The following is a 23,238-nucleotide window of genomic DNA, read 5'->3' as shown; positions in this document are numbered from 1 at the left end:
GTTTACTTAACCTCCGCTATAACTAGCGCGAGTGACCCCGGCGATACTCGAAATAAATTATGATACGATAAATAAGTTCTAGTAGAAGCCAATATGCTCAGTATTAGCAGAGGTCAATATAGGGCTGGCAAAATGCCACGGGCTCTCGACCTGAGAGGGCCCCAGCCCAATTCCCTAATCGCGCTGCTTCAGGGCAATGGTCCCGGGCTCCCCTGAAAATGTTGATTGATTGTGAATGTCCCACGAACCTCTTTCTCCATGTTGTCGAAGATGGTCCGCTCGATGTTGGAGCCATCCTTGAGGCTCTGCTTCACGTGCTGCTTCAGCTCTTCCGGCATCGCTAGCTGAGACTTGCGGAGAAATCTGCCGAAGAGAAGCTTCATTAGATTATTTCTTCATTAGATTGTTTATTTTAAAATTTATTTATTTTCCACTGCAATTCACTTCCACTGCCTTGATTTCAATTGATTTGCAGTGCAAAAGGTTGTCGGGATAAATATCCAACTCAGTGATTCAGTTACATGCAGTTTTATTTTATGGTAGGTTGACCAATAGAACAGAACTCGAGCTTATTCATTGTCACGAATGTTACTTTGTAAGAGTGCAGTGCAGGATAGCCTGGATAGCTTAGCCGGCAGGAGCGTGTGGTCGGCATTCACTTGTGCGAAGCTGGCTTCATCATCATTTAGTCATAGCAATGCTGCTATGGCAAGCTGTCCTACTACGCAATTCGCATCAATAGAAAAACACAGTCTGCAACTCCACTACGCATTATTTTCCTTGCTCCGTTGCGCTTCCTTATTCCGCAGGGCTCAGGCCTGGAATATCCGATTTCCTAAAATGGATTTTCGCAAAATGTCTGCTATTCAGAATGTGAGCACGTCTTTTGCATAATGTCAGCTTCTCAAAATGTCAACTGTTTAAAATTGTCTGTCTTCAAGAATAAAAGTTTTTGTACAATGTTCGCTTTTCGCACATACTGAAATTATAGAAATGTAAACATTATGAATAGAAGACCTTATCTAAGACTGCAAGCATTTTAAATTGAAGCCATTTCGAATTTCGATAAAGCTGACAAAATAGGAATTCAAACATGATGAGTACGTATACTTTATGAGAATTGTACATTTTAGGAAAACAGATATTTCAGGCCTGAGCCTTCCGCAGCAATGTTTGATGAATGGCCTCACTTAGTACGGTACTCTTCCCGCTGCAAGTCTATAATCCTACACTCACTTGTATATGGCGGAGACGACCTGGCGGATCTTGGCGGGGTCGGTCTCCTGGCGCAGGCCCTGCACGGCGAAGTAGAAGTTGAGCCGCTCCACGTGCAGACCACCCGCGCCGCCCACGAACTTGCGGAACAAACGCACGCCTTCTGCGTCCTGTGGGGACAATAATAATCCTGCACTCACTTGTAGATGGCGGAGACGACCTGGCGGATCTTGGCGGGGTCGGTCTCCTGGCGCAGGCCCTGCACGGCGAAGTAGAAGTTGAGCCGCTCCACGTGCAGCCCGCCCGCGCCTCCCACGAACTTGCGGAACAAACGCACGCCTTCTGCGTCCTGTGGGGACAATAATAATCCTACACTCACTTGTATATGGCGGAGACGACCTGGCGGATCTTGGCGGGGTCGGTCTCCTGGCGCAGGCCCTGCACGGCGAAGTAGAAGTTGAGCCGCTCCACGTGCAGCCCGCCCGCGCCGCCCACGAACTTGCGGAACAAACGCACGCCTTCCGCGTCCTATAACGACAATAATAGTTACTTTAGGGCAGTGTTTTTCAACCTGTGGGTCGCGCCTCTGTTGGGGGCCGCGAGAGATCGTAAAAACTACCTCAGTAAAAGAATCAGCAAAGTTATAATGATAGATTTATCCGAAATCTAACTATCCAAATCCATCCAAATGTTGTATGGATTGAAATATTCGGTCCCTACAACATCTTTGTAACATTATAAAATGCATGAAAAAAAAGCGAGCGGTCGGGAGGTCGCGAAATAATTTTTCATACCCCCCGCGTCATGAAAAAGGTTGAAAAACACTGCTTTAGGCGACTTTAGAAGCACGACTGCATCGCGTTTGTCGCGCGACTCGTAATTTCATACTATATGACAGCGCTTCAGCGACGTTTTTATAATGTGAAGGCAGGCATCCGCTGCTGCCGCGCTAATGTTAAAGTGGTCTTACATAGTATAACATGAAAAGAACGCATACTCGAATACCTAATTCATTAAAACTGTTTTTGTTACGTCAAAAAGTCAGCAAAAAACTTGAAGCATTTCTAAATGCTTTAGACACGTATGCAGTTACAGCGGGATTACTCCGAAAAACGTTACTCAAAGTTTCAACAGCTGCTATCCCTCTCACGCAAATTGAGATGCCAAATGAGCGACGATGACAGATAGACGCAAAAATATGTAAACAGCGTTTGGAAGTAGCCCTGCAGGTATTCCAACACATGTCATGCCGCCCACTAAGTAATGTGCTATCGATATTTATAAACTCATTTAGTATCAATTCAGGAACACGACACTCCAATTTACCAGAGGGAAATGGAGGATTTAACTTACACTTCCCACGCTCTGGTCAGATCAGTTGGGGAGTCTTGACGTTAGCATATTCCTCCTTGACCTTAAGTCGCCTCGTACTATATCTACAAAGGTGGGGGTGGTTGTATTCTACTCTCGATAATTAATAATTATTTACGACATGCAAAAATGACAACATTCGAATATTATTTCCAGACTTTTCATACTCGTAACATCAAGATTGATGAGCCAAGAGATGCATTGCTTTAAATGTTTCCAATCTTTATTGCAAGCGTGGTTTCTATTAACCTCTCAAGTGGATAATGGCTCAGTGCAGGAAACTAGAGCTCCGATAAATAACCGACGGGTCCCGCGTTGTTTTCGCAACGTCGCTGTCAATTGCAAGCGATCCCTTGTCTTGATAGGCAGAAGGGTACTGATACCTGTACCTCACGTTTGTAGATTGAATATTAAATAAGAACATCTGGAAGAGATGTTTGTTATATCAAGAAAATTAATATTGTTAATAGCATGCATGTCAATAGAATTTCAATTATTATTATTCCTGCATAAATTCAGAAGGGACACCTATGCCCGTTTTCACCATCAATTCCTACTTTTTAAGCGACCCCTATGGTAACAAATTACAGGAATTTTGTTGTCATAGGGGTCACTTAAAAATTAGGGATTGATGGTGAAAACGGGCACTAGTCCCCTAAAAATGTGTGGCCAATACAGCATATACAAAGTGTGTTACTACAGCTTCAAGAATAAAGATCCTCCAAGCTTATCTCAAGAGATATTGCATACTGAGGGAGACCCCTCATAGAAGAAAGAAAATGGCTAAAAATATGTCAATTTATTGTGTCTATTCAGTGGGACGTGCACGCGCACGTGTGAAGTCCCCGTAATTTACAAAGCCACATACGTCTTTTTTCTTTCTCACTCGCTGTTTACGTTTTTATGGTTATGTGCGTTTATCGACAACCGACGACATCATAAAGGCAGCAGGAAGGCTGGACGCAGGCCGCTACCAACCGGGCAGCATGGAAAGCATTGGGGGAAGCCTATGTTCAGCAGTGGACGTCCTATGAGACGATGATGATGATGATGTTCGTTCGTTCCAGCCAAATGACGTCCACTGCTGGACAAAGGCCTTCTCCAAGGTTTTCCACAATGCACGGTCCTGCGCTGCCCGCATCCAGGCTCTTCCCGCGACCTTTACCAGATCGTCGGTCCACCTAGTAGGAGGCCTGCCCACGCTACGTCTTCCAGCCCGTGGTCGCCACTCGAGAACTTTTCTGCCCCAACGGCCATCGTCTCTACGAGCTATGTGCCCCGCCCTGTGATGATGAGTTTATTGATATCATACCAGGACCAGGCCTGTTCATCCCCGCGAGTTTACATCGAAAACAAAACACGCACGATGGCCCACCTACAGGATACGATTCGACAAGGCCTCACATACGAGCGAACATTGACTCACGCACGCGTATTCTTGTGTATGATGGAAGAAAATGGTGTACTAAATACTGTGCAGTATTTAACTGCCTAAATAATAATAAAAACACAGAATGTACTTTTTTAAGTTGCCTCAAGACACTGAGAGGTAAATAAGTAGTTAATATTATTCATGATAATTCATGCTAAATCATGTATTTCCTCCGCCATTTTCCGCAGTTTGGCACCTCACGTCACATCATTTTACGGAAGTCAGCCCTATAGCTTCGGCGCAGTGCCGATCACTGACGTTTGTCAACAAAATGGTGCTTGACTCTTGAGACAGGCTAAATTACACCATATTGTTAATGACATTGAGCATACATTTTTTTAAATACCTTCGCGAAGTAAAACTTCTGTACGTAGTACTTATTATTATTCTGTGATCATACCTCGAGCAGCTCGGGCAGGCTGCGCGCCCAGCGGATGTAGGGCGGCGACACGGGCGAGCGCGCCGAGCTGCCCGACGAGCCCTCGGTTTGCTCGCGCCACACCATGCCCGACCTGCGATAACAACACGTTAGCAAACACATTAAACTAATGGTGCGTCCAGACTGGGCGAATTTGCTCGCGCGGCTAACTCAACATCCTGCTCACTCAAAAGCAGAGTGAGCAGGTTGACCAGCGTGCCGCGCGAGCAAATTCGCGAAGTCTGGACGCACCATTACTCGAAGAATAAGAAAGGCAATGCCAATTGCCAACCCTAGGGCAAAAAAGGTCATGTGACCTTGCCATGTGGCAGGAGATGCATTTATGTCGCATAGAAACAGAAACAATAGTAGGTAATTCTAAACAGTTAAAGTACATAAAAACAGAAACAATAATTATCTAAATAAAGGGACCTGGGCGCCACAAGATAATCTTGAACCAGGCGACGCCCTCGGATAATTTGATAAATTTTCAACAGTTGCAAAAAAATTGTTTACAAGTCATAGTAGACTTATCAACTCGGATAGCGAACATCGTACAGAATATATTGCGAACTCTTATTGCCTTTCGCGCGCTGTCAACCGCGAGGCGAAGCGTTTACGTTACGGCGCGGATAAGTGTGCGTTGCAGTATGGAATTTTATACAAAGAATACTGACCGCTTCGAGTTGATACGTTACGATCCCTTTTCGGGTTCATAAGTATGCTTCGTCCTTAAGATCGTCATTTTTGGATTTCGGATTCTGAATAAACAATCGTTTGTAGCATTACAAAATGTGTCAATGTAAAATATGTATAAAAAGGTTTGGTAAACTTACTTTGAATGTGGTTGTGTGAACACATATTTGGACTGAGATTTGCTCTTCTCCTCCCCTGAAGCTGGCGGTAGCGACGACCTGTCAGCAAGCTTGTGATCCCAACCTACACAGCAATAAACAAACAATTAATAATGATAATAAACATTTGTACATAGATTCTGATGCTCTTTACTTTAACATGCGTCGCTTTATGAAAGAACACTATTAACACATTTATTTCATTTTTCACATTCACACGCCAAGTGCAGCTCCTGGTAAGTGCCGATCCACTTCCATCTGTTGGGAGAGAATACAACTCCAGCCTTTTATCAATGATAAAGGTTGGTATTCTGCTGAGGGAGGATGCAACTCTGATTGTCAGTTCATATTAAAGATAAAGGTTGGTATTTACCTTGCGGGTGGCCGCCGATAGGAGTGTGGCTCATGGCGCACAGGCCCTTCTCCCACCCGCGCGCTGCATGGCGAGAAACCACCTGCCAAAAACACCTTTTTAATAATTCTTATTTTATACATTTACTGTACTACAGTCCTGATATTTATAAGATCCTGAACAGCACATCATAGAATACTCTGTTTGCAATATTTAACGTCGACACCGAACTTTTCGTCAAACCAGTTAACTAACTAGGTAAATACAGAAAGTAGGTACACTCAATGAAGAAGCTCTGTCTGAAGAAAGTGACAGTCAATAAAAATCTTCTTGATGAAACAGCCTACTGAATACTGCAACTAGTAATTAATAAACCTGATTAAATCGCCATCATACTGCATAGATAATTTCTAACTGAGCATTCAGTAAGGCATAATAATGCACTCAAAATTATCAGAGATAAAAACCTCTACAAAATAATATTAAACTTTCTATTCACTATCATTAGGTAAAAAGATGAAGAAATTTGAATACTCCAATAAAAAATGTAATGCAAACTCTTATTAGAGTCAATAACATACACAAAAAGTAGGATTTATTCCCATGAATGATTCTAAGCCTGGCAAAAAATCAACTACGCATCCAGAAACCACCAAGCCACGGAGAAAAAATCAATAGAGCACACAATAAGCGTCATAGCTATGTATTATATTTGCTTTCTGTAAGTTGGAAAGGGACAGCAAACCAGAGGGTGTGCTAAAGTCAAGAGTCTCCGTCATCGATCGGCTTGGGTATGAAACACCTTCCCGAGCAGAATTGCCATAAAAACATGTATTAAAACCAGAACTTTACAAATGAAATCCTGTTAAACCAATATTAAGCTATCAAATATCATAACTACTCTTCATAAAATCATATAATAGGCATGAACATCAACAAAAGATTTTTTTTATCCGTTGAATAATAATTTTACTAATCTTGCACAATAGGAAACACACATTATGAACATGTCAAAACAAATTAAATCATAACTTCATGGTTCAATAAGCAAAAAAATCATAATGGGGCAAAAAATTATAAAGACCTTACCATGTTCATTGTGCCCGAGCAAACAATGCACTGTAGATGTAATGCACCAGTTAATAGAATTACTTTTTTAAAATGAATTTGATTTTTAAAATCAGTTTGAAAGCTTAAAAAACTGTTTTAAATATGAAAAGCACAACTGCGCAACGCAACGGTACTGGTCCGAGTGAAAGATCCGTCGGACGCTGAATGCTGAGCACAATGGGGTTCGATCGAAGAAAAGTTGAGCCCTCACATATTATGTATAGCTTTTATTTGTGATGGGGTTAGTTATGAATATGAAATCAATAATGGTGAGTGTAAGTTGTGAGACGGGTGAGGTTTTTTAAGTAGTGTGTATAACAGGTAAATTTTGCTTATATGATTTTGATAGCTTTGTTGACCAAAAGTGGTTTGATTGGTTGGATGATTTTAATTTTGAAGATTAGTTAATTTTACAATTACTACATTTTATTAAAACAATAAAATTTCCAATAATATGTATGAAATAACTTACAACAGATAACTGACACAGGCCTTGTTTGCTCGTAATATAATGGTAATGTGAACAGATTTTATGAAATTTTCATTGAGGATGAGGAGGGCATACAGGAAACAAGTTGTAAACAAAGACGAAGCTCGTAAAATTACCGCTGACAACACACTCGCGTCGGGCGGGAACACGATCCGGCCATGCCAACACTATAGGCCACTTAGCATTTTATACTAGCAAACCATCACGAGGCGGTTCAGACAGCAATTAACACCATTCACGCCGAAAACCTACGATACCCGGAAGGGCCATATTTATAGAACGATACTGAAAGAAACACCACACCTTAGTCAATGAGCTTACTTAAAACAGCAATTCCGAAGGCTGTCGCGAAGGAGAACTGAAGACATTAATTGAAAAGTTGCTCAGAAATAAATAATAAATTAGCTTGGATGGGATTTGTATACAACAGCGAGTTTGACACATGACAGACAAGCAACCAGCCAGCCATGACGGGTTCGCCAGCTGTCAGTCAACGCCATCTATCAGCGGTAACTTGATTTACAACGAAGTCATGAACTCCTATTTGCATAAGCGGAGTACACAACTAGATGTCGCTAAACGTTTCAAAATGCAGATTTGCCAGTTCAAGTTTACGAAAGGCGGGAAGATACAAAATAAAAATAGGATGTAAAAGCGTGTTAAAAGTGTGTTAGATGAAATTTATGTAATGTATAATTTACCTGCGTAGCAGCTTATTGCCGCTGCATTTTTATGATTGTGTCGCCTGCCGCCTTAACAATATCTGCAACAAAAAAAAATTAACTGTATAAAAATGTTAAACGGTAAGTTATGTGTTTACAGTTTTTTAGATATGAATAAAAGTTGACAATGAGATTATTTTTTCTATTGTTTATTTTTCAAATTAATCGAAACGATTTCGACTAAACAAAACAATAATACTCCCTGTAACTACGCTATTATAATAATAACGTTATACACGCAGAGGCACAATATTATTACCTATCGATGTAGAATTAATTCAGGGATTCCAATTCGATTTAGAGGCGAAATGAACAGATATCAAAGACATTTGTCTACGCGTACGCCAATATTTGATATTTGATTTGGCAAAGATCACAGGCTATTGAGATGAGTGCTAGGTACAGGTAGCCGTATACGTACCTATGACAAACAAGGACGCTATATTATCGTGGGTAATTAATTTTAAATAATTATATTCTGTTACTTGTCGTCTTTCTAAATAAATACAAGAACATTTTACATGATTAAAAATGTGTGTCTGATGTAGAAAATAGGTACTATTAGGAAAAAAACATTTTGTAAATAATAATGGTATCAAATGTAATGGTTTTTCACTTCAAAAGCCGAGAGTTTTTACTAATTGTGCCGGAACTAACAAGATTAATAAAACGTATCTCCCATTGGCTCAGATTTAGGCTCTAGGATTTAGATTTAGGCTTAAACCAAATACATTTATCAAATCCGGATGGATTCGCTACACAGGACTAGAAGCTCCGACCGAAATTCAATCCGCCACTCATAAAATGTTTGAAAATTCCGAAAACAAGCAGTCCGAGGCACGCATAGGGGTTCGGGCTGGAAAAACCTGTGACGAAGATCCATTCAAATATTGATATGTGTGGGTTATTTTTGTTACAAAATTATCGTTCGGCAATTGGGCGGTTAACACTTTTAAATTATCATACCTTTAAAATGTAATTTTAAGTAGCTTTGAAAACCATTACTTAAACTCGTAGTAAATTGAGTTGGTCAACAAGATTAATTAGTCCATACTCGTAAATTATGTCTGAATGAGAATAATTGACTGCGTCAAGTGTAACGTAATTAGATAAGTAAATAATACATTAAATTAGGTACCACGCTAGTAATGGTTGTATGTTTTGTGAAAGACAGAATGTACCTAAAAGAGACTGACGGTTACTAAAAATTAGTTTCTTCCGTCAAATAAGTGCTTAATTAAGTAGCGAAATATATCTAAGAAGAAGATGTCAATATTTCTGAAGTTAAATTCTTCGGAGTGCATTAATAGCTAAGTTCAATGATCTTAGAATTCGAGTATTCGAATAAAATCGTAGCATTTCAGATTTCCAGTAATGAATACAATATTGAGAAACCTCTTTGACTGCAAAGGTGAATTAGTGAGATGCCAAACAAAAAGAGAATTAATATCTCCTTTCTGCGACTACAGCAAGAAGATTGGCAGACGTGCCAATCGAACTAAAATAGTTATTTAGTAATTAGTTAACTACATAGGTACTTTGATACTTAAAAATATTCATTAACATACTGTTTTTTTTTTACTGATTGGATACTTTTGATAAAGGGTAATTTGTTAAGAAAAGATCAAAAATTTGTGTGGACAGATAAATGTACCGGAACTAACAAGATTAATAATACGTATCATACGTACAAAAGGGCATATTTTTATAAGTCTTGAAAACGTATGCGAATTGTCTTACATAACAGTTTACTACAGCTATAATTTCAATTGCATAATTATGTACCTAAGTATCCCAACCAATGTAACATAGTGGGAGTCGTTGCAACAAAAACATTTTCTTACAACTCACAAGATTCTAATTGTGGTTCTAATGACATGAACAATTTATAGTCTCCATAAAATTAGTATGTGGGCCCAAATTGTTTATTCAAGTAAGCAGTAAATAAATGGTGCGAAGAAAGCATTGCACAGTTTTATATCTTAACTTTCAACACTTTGTAAAAGATGACTTGGCTTTTACTTAATTAGCGACCCATGTCGGATTCACACGTATAAAATTTATCGAATTTCGGTATCCCAAAAGGTTATTGTCTGCATAATGGTGAAAACCGTAGATTTACACATATTTCGAAAGCTTTTTTATCACACATCCTCAGATGTTAAGCATTCCCGAAATAAAGACTTGTTGCTTCGGGATTGATACTGCTTTCTTTCTCGCAATACACTAATTTTCGGGGTCTCAAAACCTCTAAGTTAGAGTACTTTTTAAAAACATTAATTTATTTAAGTTTGTCACAAGTGAACAAGTGAAGAACATAAAATGTTGCTCTACATTTCTTTTAAATTACAATAATTAAATAGATTGTTTTTGATGGATCTTTAGTTTAATTCAGTTATATTTTAAACTTCGACTCATTTTTCTCGATAATTTGTTTATCAGGAGAAGCTCTAATAATTAATAGTTAACAACAAAGAAAGCGAGACATCTATAACGTTATCAAATATTGAACAAACAAAGTAAAACAAATCATACTCGTAACTAGGGCTGCCAGATTAAAGTATGTAATTAATATTGTTACTATATTTTTTTTTATGTTTATCTTACAATTTAATAGCTGAACACTTTATTAGTAGAAATAACACTATAAACCTCATGGCCAGTACTTTGTTGAAAAACAGTTTCTTATGAACCATGGCTTGTTTTGTTAAATCAGTCAAAATAAAAAAAGAACTAGCGGAGGAGGCGAAGCTAATTTCACTTTGTTCCCCTGCACCTCGCAAAAAGAAAAACGAAACAGTATCTTTGCGCGAACGTGCTTTATCTCGACTACAGACTCATAATCTTCATCTAGGTACCCGAAGAATACATACGAGACCGAATTTTAAAAGCAAAAATATTTTCAAAACTAGATTTTTAAGTGACTTTACTTAAGCGAAAGATAAAATCAAATCAAATCAAATTTATTTATTTGCGTAATTTTAAAAATCGTATTTGAATAATAGTTACCTAAATTGCATTACTATGTTCGTGTTTCGGGATGGAATTTCTACTCCAAGCTTCGCATGTTTATAAAGATTTAATTAACCAGACAAAGGTGAACCGAGAACTCTCTGTATTTCGTAAGCATGAATGTATTAGAACATCCAAATTCCGAGATAAATACTTTCATCACTTCATTCGGTGATCAAATGCCAGTTTTCTGTATTAGTGATTCGATTGTGATGTGACAATGGTGACTGAAGTTGCAGCGCTTCTTTTCAGCACTTACCAAAAGTTTATCTTGAAGCGCACATGGGCAAAAATAATGAGACATTATTGTGAAGGCATAAGAATAAGAGTATAATTGAACAATTTGCAATTACCTATTGATTGAATTAGTCCAAACAAATAAAGATATTATTGATTTGATTTGACTAAAACAATATTTTGATTTGATTAAAAATGGTGGATCGGTGGCACCCCTGCGGCGTGCGGTCCGGCGGGGCGGGCGCCCCAAATCGCCATTAGCCAGCACGCACTAAGCGAGTCTTTGATGTGCACAAACTTTCCGTTTTCCTTTGATTGCCGTGATGGAACTGCGCCGTTATTACACTAATTGAATTTCGCTAGTCCGGCCGCATTACCGCCGGCGCGCACCTGCCAGCTTTGACAAAACGTATCACTGGTGCTGCATACTATATTCAGGTATTCATCTTTGTGATGAACGTATCACGGTAATGGACTGCATAGTATTACCGTGGTAAAGGTATTCATAGGTTAGGCACAGATTATAGTTTATGGATATGAACACTTTCAAGTTTCAACACCAGGCAAGCATTTGCACCAAAATTAGTTTCAATCAACATTAAAATACAAGTATTTTTTAATTGATAGAGTTCTATGAAGCGAACCATAAAAACGTAAAAATCATTTCATTTATATTTTTTTGGCAGTTCTCTCTATTCCGGAACTAAAGAGATATTAAAACTACGCAGCACCTAAAATAATAATAAAGGCTGAAAAAAATATCATATTTTGCTCTAAAAATCCAAGCAGATTGAATCAAAATGTAAAGAAAGAATAATTAACAGGCTTTCACTAATTAAATGTTAATAGCACATACGTTTATCGTAGCGATTGCGTCAACGCTTCTTTGATTGACTTTTTGACGCACTTTTCTGTAAGTTTCTTTTTTAAATCTCGTACGCAATCCTGAACATTTATTACTACTAACTCATGAAGCCGCTTTTCCTGAACAACTTAGCCAACGTGTATGGTCAATACTGAAAACAGCTTCAAAGACATTTAAAATTAAACTACGTCCCATGTCCAATACCGAACTGTTTAATCTTTTAAAGCCGTACGCAAATCATAATTACAGTACAAGTTCGCCGATAACCCTTAACGAGAGCGGAATGATAAGGGTGAGGTATTAGCGATCAGTCATCAAAGGTCCTTTGATCGGCCGCTTCCTGAGAAATTCCTTTGGCACTACATAACATACTAATCAATTGGGTACATCCAATCGGAAAAGGCATTAAAGCCAATAGTTCCAGCTTGCGGTAAACTGTTTGCGAGGTGGGAGGGGCGAGGGGAGGGGGGATGTTCTCGGCACATCAAAGGCGAGCCGAGACAAAGCTGGGAGAGCCTTTTAACTTTATTTAGCGGAGTGGTAAGTTTAGCCGGTCGCGAATCGCTCAGGTTAAAGAGTAACACACTCACTTTGAGCTAGAAGGGCGCTGGTAGGGCTGCTTAGCTGGCCCGGTCCTACTGCTCTAGCGGTTGAGACAATTTAATTAATTATAATGCTCTCGGGGTTTTGTGTACTGTTCAGTTAATGGAACTTTCGACGGGAAATGGTCTCTGATTAAGCTTTCCTTGCCACACTTATTTATTATTAACTAGCTTTCCGCCCGCGGCTTCGCCCGCGTGGAATTTTGTCTGTCACAGAAAAACTTTATCGCGCGCGTCCTTGTTTCAAAAACCGGGATAAAAACTATCCTATGTTCTTTCCCGGGACTCAAACTATCTCTATGCCAAATTTCATCAAAATCGGTTGCGAGGTTTAAGCGGGAAAGCGTAACAGACAGACAGACAGACAGACAGAGTTACTTTCGCATTTATAATATTATAGTTGGGATTTAGGCGTTAAAGTTTTGTAGAGTTATCTTCTTTATAAAACGTCTGATCGAGGTTATAACTAGAGCGTTGAGCCTTTTTAAGTCCAGCCACAAAATACTGGTAACCATATTATTCTAATTAGATTGTTATCACACACAAAATATGTAATAATACCACACTTAACTCTACTATGAACATATCGCTCACCCGCCACTCGATTGTTTTGTAAAAATCAAAGTGTCTTTACTGTAATTAATGTGTAGCGCAAATCTTGTACGTCAGTCATCAAAGGCCATCGTCAGCTTTGAATTAATTAAATAACCTTTCAAATCTTGAAACGTTAAATAAAAACGTATCTATCACATTTCCCTGTCCAAAGTTTCCTGTTTTCCCAGCGGTCCGCCGATTTTGCCAGCACTCGTGACTTTCCGGCGGTGACAACCCTGCGCCGGGGTGGAGGCATCAAACGGGCCCGCTAATGCCGCCCGCGCGGCGCCTCTTTGTCGGCGTCCTTTGAGTCGCGGGTGATACCACCGGCCCCGAATTGCGCGATCGGTGCGTTGCGCTCGCGAAATTGCCACTATACCGACGGTTCCATGCACTATCTATTTGGTTTAGGCTACTGAGTATTAATTGCTCGAGGGATAAGTGCCACTTAATTTAATTAGACCGCCATAAAGACATCATGTTAAATAAGTTAACGATGAAGGAGAGTACTAATTAAGTTAGTTAAACTAGACTGACATTCAATTAGGCAACAAATTTTGTATTCAACATCTAAAAGGCAAACGTTAATTAAATAGTAAATCAAGCAATTAAAAACTAGTCGCCAAATTTTCAGCCAATTTGTATCCCCTTTGAGAGGGCAAATGACCAATTCTCAAGACGGAAGGGTAGCAGGTGTCTCGAGCGAGTCGGACCGTCTTTGTCCATTTGCAGAACTACATAAGGTATAGTATCTAGTAATATAGGATTAAATAAACCATTGTAACATTTTTGCTAAAACGATACTTCCAAATATCAGTTATTATAAGCAACATATTATGTACTTTCTGATAACAGATTTTAATAACATGTCTACTAAAAGTTGTTTACGAGTTATCTGTTTTATTTATTTAATAACACTTCACTTTTAATTGGTGTCTTGACACATTAATCGATAAAGATAACGTTCGGTTTTCTGTCAAAAGAACACAAATAACACCCACCTCGTTCCATATGAATTTAAAAATAAAAACCGCGAGATCAAAGACGGTACAGAACAGATAATCCGCGGCCCGTACACAAATAGATCGAATTGAATCAGTTAATAAATCCGGTCGTTAAATGCAAAGCGCGTACGAATCAAATCCGCAGAGCGGGCCCGTTCATTACCATAAGCGGTACAAAGGGCGAGCAGTGCCCTTTGACGAATTAGCCTCACTAACATTACCTATGTTCCAGTGTAATGTAGATAAAACTATGTGCAGCTATTCATTCAGTTTCTATGTCCTTTCAGTGATTCTGGTCGGTTTTAGTATCCTTCTGATTACTTGTTAGGTATGCTGTGTAAATGCATCTCTACATTTCTTCACCGATAATGACGCGATTAGTTTTTTAGTGAGATAGATAAATTAGCATATTTTTTCCGTAATGTCACATTTTTTTTTGCTATCAAAATTATCCACATGGTCTCTAATGTTGATTGATTGATAGTAAAAACACAATGTATTGCGGTAAAAGTGGTGGTCTTGCGCTATGACCACGATTTCTTGATGACTTTATCGTACATACGAGCTAATGATAGTGTGTATTATTTTACTTTTATAAATCTTGACAAAACTATGCGATTCTTAGATCAATTTTAAGAATTTCTATGTGAAACACATTATTAAGATCTACAATATCTAAGAACTTTGAGAAATGTTTTAAAAAACATTTCCTTTACTACTTAGATCTCTTATTCACATAGTGGTTATATCTGAGTCTCTTTCTGAGAACTTTCTGGTAGCCGATAATGCCGCAAACTTGGAATGGCAGAGCGTGCATTCTGCAATGTGCCGTTCAGAGTGTAATGAGCGCGCGCTAGCGCGTGCAACGTGCAACTAGTCTTCCCTGGAGCAGTGTCAGTAATTGACCACTTATAAGGGTTATGTGTCATCACATGATCAATACACGTTCAGTTTATTGGTCAGAGTCAAATAGCATGGCGAAAGTCATAACGTCGAGGCGTCTCTATGTTTTATCAACGGCAGTATACTTTCACCTTAACGCTTAGATAATACCACGGGAACCCGATGCCTATAAATCTTGAATCATTCCAAATCAATCTCACTAGATGGCGACATAAGTATCGAATTTCTGAAGACGTTTGTAAAAAGTCACTAATTACCTTTATTACTGCATGTTTCGATATTTTCCTGTTTTATATACCTAATAAAATAAAACAAAATGGAGTTTTATGATGATAATTTGTAGCGGGATACGAACCTACGGTGCTGGATATTGAGCGTCGGCTGTGATCGTTGTGCTACTTGGACATTATTATACCGTGTCGAAATTTTCAATAGCGTCTCTAATCTGTTTTTTGCTTAGTTACATGCCTTCATAAACAAAGCAGTAAACTTATTGGCTTTAGCGCCATCTTTTGATATAGCACGCCAAATAAATACTCCGCTCAAGTTGCTAGAATAGAAAGCATTAGCGGGTCGCAAACCGCGGGACGGTCAAGTCCGCTGCGGCACACTAGCGCGATCTGTTATCACCACTAGGAAACCAAGCGGGCCCGAGCAGTTTCAAGACTTAGGTCGGCCACATTTCGAGTATGGGATGATGCATCTGTACTAGTATTATATTATCTGTGATAATACTAAATAACGTTACGTTATTTTTCTGGTAGAATTGCAAACGCTGTTGAAAAAATAAAGATTTTTCTCCTTTATCATTGGACAATGAATGAATTTATTGACACCTCTCTACAATTCTATACCGTCGGTATTGCATCGGGCACTTCATATCGCACCCCACTCGGCAATACATGCATGCCCCGCGGCCTTAAGGGAGACAAATGTAAATATTTTACCGTGCATTGTACAATGTACAGTCGCCAGCACATCGGACTAACGTTTTTGAAACAAAATCGCATCTATCACACTGTAATGTACAGGCGACAGGACATAATTAGTTTTTTTCAGTCCACTAAATCACATAAGCTCAACTCGTCGCTTGCCTATCTAACTGATGTATCTGAATTTTTTTTTAGAAACCGAGTTATCTACACCATCTTAATCAATTTTGCAAGACGAACGATCTGTCTAATCGCCTGAAAATTTGCTCAATGTCAGTTACGTCAGTTAGAGGTTAGAGAGGCAAGCGACGAACTTTAATATTACTTTTAACTACAAATGCAACTATGCGGCACATGCACCACACTTATTTTAGTATCTTTATATTTTTTATTATATTGGGATTTACGATAATAGAGGCTTCTACATATTACATGCTAAAGGACATCATTCCTAATTTTTCTATGATAATAGGCATTAACAATGATAGCCATGGCAAGAAAAATTTGAACGATTTATTCCATGTTTCATCTCGAGTGACCAATCTAATTACTCGTCTAAGAAAGAAGTCATATTTCTCGGCTGGAGGACTCAAAGCTTTGAAAATTATTTACTACTTTCATTAATGTTACCTTTGCTCTTTGATGTAATTTAAATTCTAGTCAAAGTAGTTAGATTAGAACTGGGTTGACTATACCCACCATATGCTTGCTAGACTTCGGCTAGTGATTTTATAATGTTCTTTCTAATATTCTTTCTGAATGAGGAGAGCTTTTAGTCTAAGTAACGTAAACTAATAGACATCTCTAATGTGAGTCGAGCGTTCCCAAAATCCGTTCAGGCTTTGATATATCATTTTGCATCTTATTTGATATTTCAACTGACTGTCATTGGCAGTTATTATATCTGGCAAATGTCAAATTACGCGTAAATAAAAAATAAAAACTCTAAATGATTCATGTTCTTTATCGCAGTTTTAGTGATATTACCACCAGCTGCAGGTAAAAATGTAGAGCTGAATCTTAGCAAGTCAAATGAACTCCGCTAAATAATGAATATTTAATCCTTTGCCAGTTAGGAATTAGAGCATTATTAAAACCCATCAAAAGGCAATCAAAGTGAGCGCTAACACTTCATCCAGGACACTTTATAATTCGGTATAAAACGTTCATTTTAATCGCGGGCCAGTGCGGCGCCGGTGGTGAGGGCCCGGAATTGATTTTCCAATGATCAAAAGAATCAAATTCGCAAAGGGAAGGAAGGTAATTTATTTGACCAGAGCGCCGACAGACCGCGGCCGCCAATATTTCTGCGTGGACGCCGCCGTTCACCGCGTGAAACGAAAGAAAAAAATTACAAAACCTTTTATTAAAAACTCAGGTGCGTTTTGCAATGCGAAGTACCGCCATTTAATTGCATAAGGTCGGGGCGAAACTTTTTGTGAATTTTATGAATCGTGATGAGATTGTGATGTTGTCATTTAGGTTTGTTTTTTGTTACATGCTTTGAAATTTGTATTTTCGTTCCACGTTTGGGAATTTTCATTATCTTATGAAGTTATCTTGGTAACATAGTCGTACATTGCCAATCAACTTATGCGCCCAGACGTACTCGTACTTTCCCCGTTTCTTGAATTCTTTTAAAGCTCAAATCGAACGTGCTTTGAACGTTCATTGATAAATGCATTGGAGTATGTTTTTATATAAAAAGTGTCGCCGGTAAAATATTCCAGCATCTCGAACGAAGTAACAATTAGGCAGGCGACACACGCAAACTGAATCAAGACGTAACGCGATTTGCCGGCGCACGCATATCGGCAGGCAACCACCTATTTGACTACAGCCTACACTATGCATACCACGTAATTTCCTTGCCTTACCTGATTAAACTAACCGTGTTAATAGAGCCTTCCACGAACTTCATTGGCGGAATATATGCCAATACTAATATAATGTTAATATAATCAGCATATTTAATCAGAAGACCTGGGTAATACAAAATCATAAGTACGGGAATATTGTAGGCAACGTAATACCAAAGGAACTTGACAAAGACTTGTTAAGGTGAGGTAATACTTAGTAAATACTTATGTGTATGTATTATGAATAAATGAAAACAATAAAGAATTTACATAACCGTTTTAATAAACATTAAATCTGCTTTAATAAGCAGATTTATCGTGCAAACGATTCATTGGATGAATCTAAAGGGGATGTCATTTCATCGTCAATAGGACTGCTTACTCGTTCTGCCTACTCGTTGCCGAGCACCGATCAACTCCATATAGGCAAATCGATCAAATATTCGATTTGCAACGGTAGCTGACCAACGTCCAGAATTTATAAAATCGGAATTTCGCAATACTCCTCAAAACCGCAGTCTTCGATGTATCGCGTGCACAAATTCACGGGTGCAAATTCCATATATTTCCAACCGAGCGCATCGGGCCGTGCCCGCGTGTTCGGGATACTTGTATGCACCGCCCAGCGCCGGTGGCGGCCGATCAGGCGAAATTTTTGCCTTTACGCATCTTGACCGCAATCGCCAAGATATTTTTCAATGCTATATGTCACAATCACAATAGCTGGCGGGGAATCCGAATGTGACCAATAATGCATATTCCCAACTTTCAGCGATCTAAGAGCTAAAACAAGATAGCCATTTGTAAAATTTTCGCAATACGATTTTATCATCACATTTTGAACAGTATTCAACAGTTATTGAACAATCAAGATAGAATGTTGAATTGAAATTAATGCGCTATTGCTCATCCACTCGAACGCGAAAACAACGCAAGCATCCAGCCGGGTGATCTTTACAGAAACGTGAACTAGACGCGCGAGGTAGTTTTACAAGTCAACGCGTCCAATCAGGTGCATCCGATCCGCGCGCCTCTCTTGAGGCAACACAATTTGCCTAATGCCATTTACCCACGCACCAGGGAAATTGACCATCGCACGTGACTGGCGCCACCCACGCAGCTGTATCAATAGAGCGACCCTCGCGTAGCAAGGTGCAAAAACTCCAGAAACCAGGCGTAACAAGCCACGTGTCACCCTCCAAGGTACAGTTGGTAAATTCGATAGAAAACTATTCGTGCGAAATGTCTTATAAGGTGAAGGATAAATTGTCACAAGGGAATAGAGTTTCAGTAAATTCGTGAATGTGAATTCGTTCTCTGAACGCGAGAGTACTTGCGCAAAGTTCCTCTGCTAATTCGTCGTTCGTCTACAGTGCAGAGGACTTCACCCGTTTTTGTCTTTGCGCTATTACATGCAACCCTCACGGAATCTAGAGTCCATGAAAAACAATCAGCGCGACATAAAGACGGCGCTCGCCCGAGGGCTCTCAGGTGACATTCAATCTGGTATCTCATTGTTTTTCTCGATTGCGCGGCTGATTAAACGTCTAAACTGTCGGTGACGTCAGCAGGTGAGGCCAGAGGAGCGTCTCCTGCAATCAGCCGTGGAATAGGGTTCCGTAGCCCTCGGGTCCCGTGAATAATGGACGAGCCCCCGCCTTAATCTTGGGAACAATGGCGCCGTCTGCACGCGACGTTTTGCATACAATGACCCGTCGCGAATGAGCCCACGGTAAATGCGAGTGAAAAATTTCATCCGGAATTTTTTCAGGCAAACAGACAGTTAGGCCAGATGGAATTTACATTATATTGGTTCAGTGGAGATCGAATTCAATTCGGTTTACCAATAAAGCAGTTTATTGAATTGAATGTCGAAAGTTGATAGAGCTGCCCTTTTATATTCGCCTTTACTACCGCTTCATTCCGAGCGAGTCATCGCCAACGCATGTTAATTAATCTCGTCTTTGACGTTTTATGACACGGGTGATATTATGAATGGGCTATTTTGATTCAAGGATGAACCTTTTAATTATTTTACCGTGAAAAACTCCAAAAATAAAGCAATCTAACATTTTCCGAATACGATATGGCCATGGCCACAGCCTGTCCGTCAACCGCCGGAGCGTCATGGTTTCTTGCGGCGAGACGTTGATAGTTTTGTTGCCGAGCGGTTTTTCGGCGACTCGGTGTGGTGGCCAGTTAATCGACAACGGATACGACTGTCAAATACCAATTCCAACGAAAACTAGTTTTGAAATAATAACCACAGCTGTCAATACTGTCCTGTGGTTTCAGATCCATTTGTCGTTTGCAATGTTTATAAATATTTACATTTTGTACGGTAGTCAAATAAATAATGTTGAACGATTCGAGTAATGAAGAAAGCCTAAATATTCAATGAGCAAAATTTCATCGAAATAATTCCCTAATAATGTGATACAATTACGAAACAGCCAGTACATCATTAAGACCGAATATTTAAAAGCAACGAAGCATCAAGCTCTCGTCGGACTCCATACAAGACTGGGTAGACGCCAGCCTCAATGAAAACAGTGGTTAACTAAGCTAATAACTCGCGGTCGTGCTACAAGTACCCGCCAATCTGCCGTCCCTGTTACACACAGCAAGGTGCAACAGAGATGGAATTCGATAAGAGAGACATTTCGAACTCCAACGCCTTTCGACAGCACTCTGTATGGATGATTGGACCTATGAATAAAAGATCGTCAATTTGTGTTAAATCAAAACGCGTGGACAATTATGCGGTTTGTCAAGATTTTTGGTCGTTAAAACAAATGACCGCACGTTTAATGGGGCACTCGCAATAAAATTCGCATCACAATGTTTCACTTTACCAAACAATACAACGACTACAGACAGGGCGAATGTATTTATTAAACGCTTGATTTTGAATTAAGCTTTTTAAAGCTTACATTGAGGAAAATTGTTTTAGGTATATCTACGAGTATGTTTCTGTTATGAATCAAATAAACATTTTCTCTTTCTTTCTTTTTTTTACTAGCTGGGGATCATATGTGGTGTACAATATTTAGATAAAACTTGCAAACCTGCAAAACATCTTTGCAGCTGTGGCACTCTACTGGCCATTACCAGTTCGCAACTCACTTAAGAGTTTTACACAATCACTAAACTGCCATTATACATCCCTTTCAGCAGCGGAAACGTAGTGTACGAGCTTCAAAGTTTTCGCAAACTGTACAGATTATGACGTACTTTGCCAAGTAAATACACGAGCGCCAATGGTACGAGAGCTCTACCATTGACTTAAATTGAAACTGTTGCCTTTACTATTGATGTAAGCTTGATGTACGAGTAAATAGTAGTTTTAGAGAACAGAACAGAGAACGTTCTATGAAACCACATTGGAATTACTTAAGAGATTTTGAAAATTATTTCATTGGTAGAGATATTCCTGAGGTATTAAATATCATCCTTCTGTTACAGTGAGACGAAGGTGTGGATAAAAACTCCATTTAAGTACTTTTCATGGCAATGGAAATACCTAATAAATACTACATATATTGAGATAAACAGCAGGTATAGAAAACTTAAGAGAATTTGAGTAGCACCGTTCGAGACAAAACGTGAATAAATAAGTCCCATCTAAAGTAATAATTGTCGAGGGTTATGAAGTGGCCCCATTCACGTCGGCCGCAGGCGCGTGTCGGGCACGAATATTGCGCATTGACGTCACCTGCAGCCGCCGCGCCGCAGCGGGACGCGTCGCGGCTTCGCTACTGTTCCTAACGTGATGTCCATGGTCAAAATCAATATTATCTTTATTTGTTTAGACTAATTAAATTAATACTTACAAATCGTCAAATGCTCTTAAGGAGCCTATACATGTCTCATGTTTTTTTTGCCCAGCGCTTCGAGACAAATATTTGGCAAGTGCTGAGAAGAAGCGCCGCAACAAACAAGTCATGTCAAGTGGGACACATCTTCTCTACATTAAAACAAATACAAGTCAGATGCATAACTTATTTTCATCGGAAAGGTTTGCAAATGAGCTTTCAGTGTTTCAATTCAAAACTTCTTTTTATCCTAATTTTCTCTCTGAACCTTTGCAGGAGAGTATCTGAACTCAAAAGCCCTTTACCAGTCACAGACATGACGGCTGATAAATGATTGGCTCTGATAATTCTTCAAAGTTGCAGCGCTCAAAGATAGTTGCGATTGCGAATGTCTGACATAACTCGCATCTGACTGCGGGGGGCGATCGCAATCGCGTCGTAATGACATCGCGCGCGGAAACATGCGAGATGAAACGAGAACTACTTTATTTTCGAGATTATTACAGCGATATTACGCTTCGAAACTATGCTGCACATATTGCGACGGTAGTTGAGAGCAAACAGATATGGAGACATCGCTTTTATACGAGTACGTCGAGGTAACTGCAGCGTGGAATGTTAGTGATGTGTTGAACACGTTTAAAACTAAAGCTAGGAGTTGGGTCATGCGTAAATATCAACGTTTGAGTTTTCTCATGAGACTATTCACCTACACATTTTGTCATCAAAACTAATTAAACCTCATTATTAGATATTCCATTATCTGGAGATTCTCTTGTAGAATTCTTCATGAGTCACGCCGGTCTATCCTGGAGACAGGTATTTATAATTGAAGCATTAGAATTCCAATTAGCATAAGAATCTCCAGAATCAGAGAAATAGAAATCTCCAGTTAGTACAAAAATATTTCTCTTCCTCTAGAAAATTCCATCAATCAACCTACATATAATATAGTCAATATTCAATTTCAAATGGTAATGTCTTTTGTACTACTTATTTGTTCACAGAAAGCGCTCAGGATCGGATTGCCTTCAAGAAACTGGATTTCCACTTCACAAAAGTGACTTTAATAAGCTAAGCCTAAGAATAGTTTGCGGAAAGTCACAATGTCCGGGCCACAATGGCCGGCAACAATGGTTAATCTGCTGGCATTATATGCGAAGACGGCTCATCTCCTTGGCCGAAGGAAAATTGGAGCGGATGGCCTATTGGCAGGTAAGCCTTGGAAAAGGATACGAAGTAGTGACTTTATGATGATATCGAAGATATTTATTTATTTTATTTAAAATCTTTATTACACACACATAACAAATATCGGTACAACAGGCGATCTTAATGATGAAAGATATCTATACTATAGTAATACTCGTATTATAAGGCTGAAGAGTTTGTTTGGTTGAACGCGTTAATCTCCAGAAAGTCCGGTAGGCCTAGGATGCGAGCCGCGATAA

At 39.3% G+C, this 23,238-nt stretch overlaps 1 protein-coding gene across 1 annotated transcript in view; it reads right to left on the bottom strand.

The window, feature by feature from the left end:
* Axn (protein axin) overlaps positions 1–23,238 on the bottom strand; it is a 61,403-nt gene that overhangs the window by 23,644 nt on the left and 14,521 nt on the right. Inside the window, exons 3-8 of the mRNA XM_028306799.1 lie at positions 7,944–8,005; positions 5,664–5,745; positions 5,273–5,375; positions 4,419–4,530; positions 1,237–1,385; positions 249–363 (exon numbers count right to left, since the gene is read on the bottom strand). Of these exons, the coding sequence (XP_028162600.1) occupies positions 249–363; positions 1,237–1,385; positions 4,419–4,530; positions 5,273–5,375; positions 5,664–5,697 (513 nt within the window). The 5' untranslated portion in view covers positions 5,698–5,745; positions 7,944–8,005. The remainder of the gene's footprint in view (positions 1–248; positions 364–1,236; positions 1,386–4,418; positions 4,531–5,272; positions 5,376–5,663; positions 5,746–7,943; positions 8,006–23,238) is intronic.

Source organism: Ostrinia furnacalis, unplaced genomic scaffold (assembly GCF_004193835.3).
Source record: "Ostrinia furnacalis isolate ACB-3 unplaced genomic scaffold, ASM419383v2 OfSCF2049, whole genome shotgun sequence".
In the NCBI taxonomy this organism is placed as follows: Eukaryota; Metazoa; Arthropoda; class Insecta; order Lepidoptera; family Crambidae; genus Ostrinia; species Ostrinia furnacalis.
The sequence above is the reverse complement of the archived record's forward strand: the minus strand, read 5'-3'. Positions and strand labels throughout refer to the sequence as shown.